Source organism: Acanthisitta chloris, unplaced genomic scaffold (genome assembly GCF_000695815.1).
Source record: "Acanthisitta chloris isolate BGI_N310 unplaced genomic scaffold, ASM69581v1 scaffold4779, whole genome shotgun sequence".
Taxonomy (NCBI): domain Eukaryota; kingdom Metazoa; phylum Chordata; class Aves; order Passeriformes; family Acanthisittidae; genus Acanthisitta; species Acanthisitta chloris.
The window spans coordinates 37189-44111 of record NW_008690697.1 but is presented as its reverse complement, the minus strand read 5'-3'; the positions used below and the strand labels follow the sequence as shown (position 1 = coordinate 44111).

General features: G+C 48.6%; 1 protein-coding gene across 2 annotated transcripts in view; it reads left to right on the top strand.

Annotated features, from left to right (window-relative positions):
- The first annotated feature begins 309 nt into the window (after nucleotides 1–309).
- The window catches only part of PPP1R16B (protein phosphatase 1, regulatory subunit 16B), a 38218-nt gene continuing 31604 nt past the window's right edge, over nucleotides 310–6923 (top strand). For both annotated transcript variants that reach the window (XM_009081905.1, XM_009081904.1), the window contains exon 1: nucleotides 310–556. In XM_009081905.1, the coding sequence (XP_009080153.1) occupies nucleotides 310–556 (247 nt within the window). The remainder of the gene's footprint in view (nucleotides 557–6923) is intronic.

Below are 6923 nucleotides of genomic sequence, written 5' to 3'. Positions count from 1 at the left end.
TGGTGGAAACAGTCAAGTAATTGAAGCACAATTAACTGAGCTGCCTTTCGAGGTGGGAGGTGTTGTCTGTTGTGCTTTCCAATAAGCTGATCTTAGTTGCTTGTCTGCATGGAATGATGAGATTTGATCCCTCATGCTTTCCTCCTTTTTTCAGGTTTCCACCACCTTCTCACGGGACACTGCGATGGGCCCTCCCCAGCTCACCCTCAGGATGCTGTCATAGCAGCAGGGGCTGTGATCCAGAGGACCTGCGGTGGGACATCGTTTCCCACTGGGACATCCTTCCCCTCCTCTCTCTCGGCAGAAGCCATGGATGCCCACGTGGACCTCCTGACAGAGCTGCAGCTGCTGGATAAGGTGCCCACGCTGGAGAGGCTGCGGGCAGCCCAGAAGAGGAGGGCTCAGCAGCTGAAGAAATGGGCTCAGTATGAGAAGGAGATGCAGCACAAGAAGCGGAAGCATGAGAAGAAGAGAACTGCTGTGAACCGAAAGAAGGTGTCTTTTGAAGCCAGTGTTGCTCTGCTGGAGGCTTCTCTGAGGAACGACGTGGAGGAAGGTACAGCACTTGTCTGGCAGTTTCTATGTCTGGCTCTATGTGAGGTCCATGTGGTGTGAGGTCCTCTGAGGTGTGCAGAAGCATCTGTGCTGTCATGCATGGGCTGGATTGCCCTCGACGTGGTGTTGGTCTCCAAAGTGTTGCCATCTCTGGTATAGCTGTGGGGTCCTCAAAGCACTGTGTGACACCAGCATTACCTCGACTGACATCAGGAGTGGGCAGAGAAATGCCAGGATAGGGCAAGAGTTATGACTGAGATTTGGGGAAAGGAAGGCAGTTTTCATCTCTTTCCTTTTCACACTTCCTACTTACAGAAGGTGTGAAACACTTCTTTGCCTTCTGGGTGTGCCTCTCAGTGGTTTTATAGAAGTCTGTCGCAGGGATTTACATGTCACTGTAAATCTCCTCAGCTTCTCTGCTCGAGGGCATGGATTGAGAGCTCCATGGATGTATGATTTTTTTTTCCTCCAAATACTGTGGTATGGCTTTGCTTAGTGCTTCCTACAGAGCAGGACTGCAAATTGTTCAGAAACTTGTTTAATTACCCCATTTCAAAGTGGATCAAAGTGGTTTGCTTGTGCTTCAAAATCTGAAGGGAGGAGGAAAAATATGGCTAAAAGTCAATAACCATTAGCCTCAGCACAGCATGGGGGAAATCCTGTGAGCTCTGGAGAGTACTTCTCTGCAAAGGAGTAAAATAATTTCTTGGAGGAGAGTTAGTGCAGCCTTTGGGGTTGCTGCTCTGCAAGGTAGTGAAATTGGTGTGATCTTCCTGATCCCTTGGCATGGCAGAGGCAAAAGGGATGCTTAGGAAACCTGGCCAGCTGAGCATTTCTGCTGGTGACTGTTGCTCTGATTTCCAGCATCTTCTGCAAGAAGCAGTGTGTCCTTGCCTGCTGTGTGTGTGGAAGGCAAGGACCTCACCTTGTCTGGTGAAGAATCTCCCCAAAGTCATGACCCTGTTTCTGAGCAGGCCTTTTGTGCACTGTAACTTATCTTTGCATGAGTGTTTTGTACCTGTCTGGAAATGGAGCATGGACAGTGGTGCCTGCCTGGGTGGCGTGTCACAGCCTTTGCCAAGCCCTGCTGTGTCTGTGGTGCTGTGTGCATTTGTAGCCTCTCTCTGGGAGAGCAGACCTGGGACAATGCCTTGGAAACTGCAGGCTTTTATTTGTTCCTTGCTTTCAAGGTTTAACAGTAGCTTTCAACTCTTTGCTGCAGTGAATCCGTGTTTCTCACTCGGAGCCATTGTAGTCTTCTAGGAGAGCCCCAACGGTGAAGCCAACTGGAGCCTACTGTGAAGTTGTGTCTGTTGGCATTGCCTGAGAGGACAGGTTTATGACTTGTATCACCTCTGCCTGTGCTGGCAGGTACTTGGCAGGGTATGGCTTTGGGTTTCATCCCCAGCTGTTCACTTCTCAGTGACAGGTCACAGCATCGAGGTGGATAATAAGAGTTTCATCAGCCTCTTCTTAGTGTGGCACTGGTGCCTCTGCTCAGCGCTTGGGTTGGAAGGTGTGAGAGGTCTGCAAGAGGTCCAGCCTTGTAGTTCTGCTTTTTTTGAAGCTTTGGATCTGGGCAGTTTGCAAGGAGGATAGCTCCTTCACTGTCTGTCCTACAAAAACCTTCTCATTTTGTGAGAGAAACACAAACGGAGGAGGTGTTTGTGATCACAGCCCTGGTGAAGGATGGTTGTGCTTGGTGAGGCAGTGAGTAGGCAGGACTGGTGTGCCTTCAGGCAGTGACATTAATGTTCTGGTGCCAGAGCTCCTGTGGATGATGGTTTTGCACCATAAGTGGTCATGGATACTTTGCTGTTGGGTCTGCAGAAGTTGAGCTTTCAGGCCCCAGCTTCACTCTGTTCCCCCTGTGAGGGAAAATTCATCGCTGCAGGTCTCTTCTGGTACAATAACTGTGCTGACCTCTTTCCATAGGCAAGCCCAGGTAGCAGACTTGCAGCAGCAGTTGCTCTTTCCAATGTGCTGCTGGTGATAAAGAGCAAATGTGATAAAGACACTTCCCTGCTGATGGAAAATCAAACTCCCCACCCACTGAAGAGGGCAGGGCAGTATTTCCAGGCCACAGATGCTTCCCCTGGGTAGCTGGATTTTTCAGATGCCTCAAGTTTGCATTCCATTTGTTTAGTGGTCAATTGCAGTCCTACAAACAGTCTGTGGGCAGGTTCTGTCCCTGCTCTGCCCCCTCTGTGCTGTGAGACAAGTATAAAAGGAAGGAACAAACTGTTGAATCCAGATGCCAAACTAGGAAAATTCCTTTTCAAGTGCCCTAGGCCAAAGTGAGGGAATTCGTGGGCTTTTGGAGGTCCCAGGTGATTATTTTGATGTGTGAATCATCTTTTGTTTCCACGTGGGAAGTGGAGGGGGAGGTGAAATATAAATGATTAAGGAGTTGAGAAGTCAGTGTGAGGAAGGTTGGAGCTGGGGGCGCAGCTGGCACGTGTCACCTCCGAGCTGCCTCTGGGTGGCTGTGCCATCTCCATTCCTTGTGACTTTTTCATACTTTTCTGTTGATTTTTCTCATTCTCCTGAAGTGAGAGAGGGGATGGTAGTAGGTGCTGTGCAGTGAGATCTGCCCTGCTCTTCAGGGAGCAGCCCCATGTCCCTGAGGACCTGGACATGCTGCCTTCGCTGCCCTTTGCCTGCCTTTTGCCCAGATGTAATTCACAGAATTCCTGTGCACTCGTGTATCTGCAGCACCTTCCCTCATCCCAATGTCCTTCTGCCACTGATGATGCCACTGGGATGGTCACCTAGCCTCTGGCCCCTCTGGCTCTGCAGATGTGACAGTCTCAGAGAAGAGGACTTGTTTCCATGTAAGAAATGCAGGTTCATCCACAGGTGACTGGGCATGTTGCAGAATCTCTGTATCTCCCAGGTAACAAGCAATAGGGCAAGAGGAAATGGCCTCAAGCTGCGCCAGGGGATGTTTAGGTTGGATATTATGAGAAATTTCTTCACTGAAGGAGTTGTCAAGCCCTGGCACAGGCTGCCCAGGGCAGTGGTGGAGTCACCAACTATGGAGGGATTTAAAAGACGTGTAGGTGTGGTACTTGGGGACATGATTTAGTAGTGGACTTGGCAGTGCTGGGAGAACATCCTACAGGGTTTTTCCAACCTAAATGATTCTGTGGTTCTATGGTCTCAGCATGGTGGTGAAGCAGGACTCAAGGCAAAGGCTCCTGGGGAGCATCAGTCCCGGTGTGGGCAGGAGCTGTGAAGGGGTGATGGCTCCTGTCTGCTTGTTCCTTGCATCTTCTGCAACAGATCTGTCAAAATATCCCAGATTTTACAAACAAGCTGCTATTAAAAGCTCCTTTGGATCTCTGGTGACAGAACCAGGGTAGGGAGCACACCGCAAACACGCTGGTGGCAGATGTGAGTGGACAGTTGTGCTGGGAAGGAGAAGGTGATGGGCAGTGACCCCAGACCGAGGGCAGCAGTGTCCCTGGGCTGCAGTGTGCTGGCTGGGACATTCAGTTTGGAAAGCTGAAATAGCTACAGACAGTTCATGGATGAGCTCTGAGATGAGAGCAGAGCACTCCCAGTTGCTAGACTGGACCTGGTTGCAGGGAGTCAGTGCAGAAGGAAGGACACACAGCCCTCATGGAGCTTACAGGGAGCACAGCTCTGGATGCAGCCACTGTGTTGTTCCAAAGGCTGTGAAGGAGTTGTTTTATAATGCAATAAAGCAGTGCTTTACGAGCTACTGTACTGATTGCAGACAATTGTGAGGAGAAAGAGAAGAAATTGCTGAAGGCTGTGACCCGCTGAGACTGTCCTGTGAGATGGATTGAAACTGTGGAGGGGAGGCTGGTCCTGCCATTCCCAGGGCAGCACCTCATCCCTGGAAACAGCCCCGGGTGCTGCAGGGCTGTCGTGTCCAGGTCTTTCTACATCACTGAGCTCTTCTAAGAGCAGCCTCAGAGCATGGGGAGAGGAGCTGGTGTTCTGTAAATTGAAAAAAACCCAGATCCCAGAGGTGGGTAAAGTGGCTGCTTGTACAGACATGTGGCATTTGCTGTCTGGTAGTCTCTTCGCTCACCTGGGCTGTTTGCAGGGGGAGCTCCTGCTTGAATGACAGAAGCTGGAGATGTTCGTGCTAGCTGGGGGGTGAGCTGGGTTCCCTTCCGTGAGCCAACAGAGAAATAAAGACCCCCAGGGGTCGATTCACCTTCCAGCAGTGCTGGAGGTGCCCTGGTTTCTCCTGCTCTCACATGAGAGCTGCCTCCCACGGGCACCCACTGCCCCCCCAGCCACGGCTCCGGGAAGCATCGCTGCAGAGTCCTTCAGCTCCCACCTCCTGGCACTTCATCCTGCAAGCAAAACTTTGTCAGAGCCAGAGTGTTGCATAAACCAGCGCTTCTGCAGAAGTTTAACCATGCAGATCCTTGCGGCTGGTGAGCCAGAAAGAGAAGGAGAACTCAGGTTTGCTGACCTTGGGCTTGGCATCCAGCAAAACAATTCGAGTTGGCAGAGCAGCAGGCACAAGCCTGGGGCTCGCTGGGTGCTGCACCAGCATGGGGGAGATTTCCCTGGGGAGGGAATAAGTGTTGCACAGCTTGTTCATATAAACACATTCCTCACATTTCCCTTTGTGCTGACCCTCAAATCTCCCATACATGAGTAGGGATGCTGGGCATGGTTCACCCACACTTTCGAGAGCATCCCGAGGCAGCTCCAACCGCACTCCCTTTGCACCTTTCTGGAATAAACCCAACCTTGTCATTTGCAAAGGCACTTTAAAAAGAGGCCCTAATTAGTGTCTATAAATTGCTTTCTTTAACCTTTCTGAGTTGATGTGATCTGTTCCCTTGTTACTTCAAACCTTTTATGAGGTGCCTTAATTTTCCACCCACATTATTAATCTCCTGAAGCTTTTTACATGGGGTTCCTGTGTCCAAGTCTATGAGCAAGTACATTTATCTGTCTGAGAAGTTTTTTCTCCTGGGTTTTGTGCCCTTTGAAGGGCTCTGAAATAAAAAAGGAGAGATCTCTTTTATCACCAGCAGCCTGAGTGTATATCTGGGTATTTGGGAAGGGCTCAAGTCAGAAATGAAAAGTTTCTGTTCAATAACAAAGGCGTTTCTTGAGTTTGAAACTCGTTAGGTGTGGAAATGAGAGCCATCCTCTTTGAGAAGCTGTGTGTGGGAGCCCTTGGCAATGATGGATTTTGTTAATTTTGTTAATGGGGGTTGGTATGTCTTCCAAAAGCAGATTCACATATTTGGCCACATTTAATTTGGCTTTTTGATGCAATCTGGATGCGGTGCCAGCGCGGGGTGGCTTGCATATGGCAGCTAACTAGAGGCATCTGGGAGCACGAGCAATATTGAATCTGCAACTTTCTCTGTTGTCATAACAAGTAAATAATCTTCTTCTTTTTTTCCCCCTCAAATCCCTGAAATTTCAATCAAGTGAGAAAATTATAACCATAAGAGCTTGAAATGCCAACTTTGCTGTTTGGAAATTAATGCTGAAAGTCCATCTTGGGTTTTCCTGGGATGAGGCTCTCTCCTTCCTCAAATCTGGAGTCAACTTTGACTCTTTGTTTCAAACTCTCTCTTTAAACAAAAAAGTTTGACCAGAAATACTTTTTTATATTATTTTTTTAAAAAATAAGAATGAGGGATTTCCTTAACTTCAGAACGTGCTTTCTAGAAGATGACACCAGCTGTTTTAGAAGGGCTTTGGTTTCAGTGGGTCAAGTCTCTTCTTGATCCCTGTGTGCCAGCTCCCACCATTTCTGGTTCCACTGAAAATATTGCTGATGTATCTTGTGATGGGGTTACAAGATTATGAATAAACATTGGATTTAAACTGCTTGTTTTACTGGTAAGGATGGTCTGTTTGAGTTCAAGGTTAGGAACAGTAGTAATAGGACAAGGAGTAGTGGGTATAAATTGAAAGAGAGGAAATTTAGATTAGACATTAGGAAGAAGTTTTTTAATGAGAGTGGGGGTGGGGAGACACTGGCACGGGTTGCCCAGGGAGGCTGTGGCTGCCCCAACCCTGGCAGTGTTCACAGCCAGGTTAGATGAAGCCTTGAGCAACCTGCTCTGGTGGGAGGTGTCCCTGCCCAGGGCAGGGGGTTGGGACTTGGTGATCTCAAATGTTCATTCCAACCCTTTAACATACTGTGAAATTATAAGTTGTTTTTAATCAACCAGGGATTAGCCAATGACTGTTACCAAGATTTTGTTTCTTACTAGAAGAGGCTTTTAAATCACTTAATTGGCTTCTAAAGTTTGGCTACAGTGTGTTTTGGAGAGGAAACTCTGTGTCTCCTTGGTTGCATGTGCACCTAAATGCAAACTGAAGTATTTCTTTGGTCTATTAGTATTGTCAAT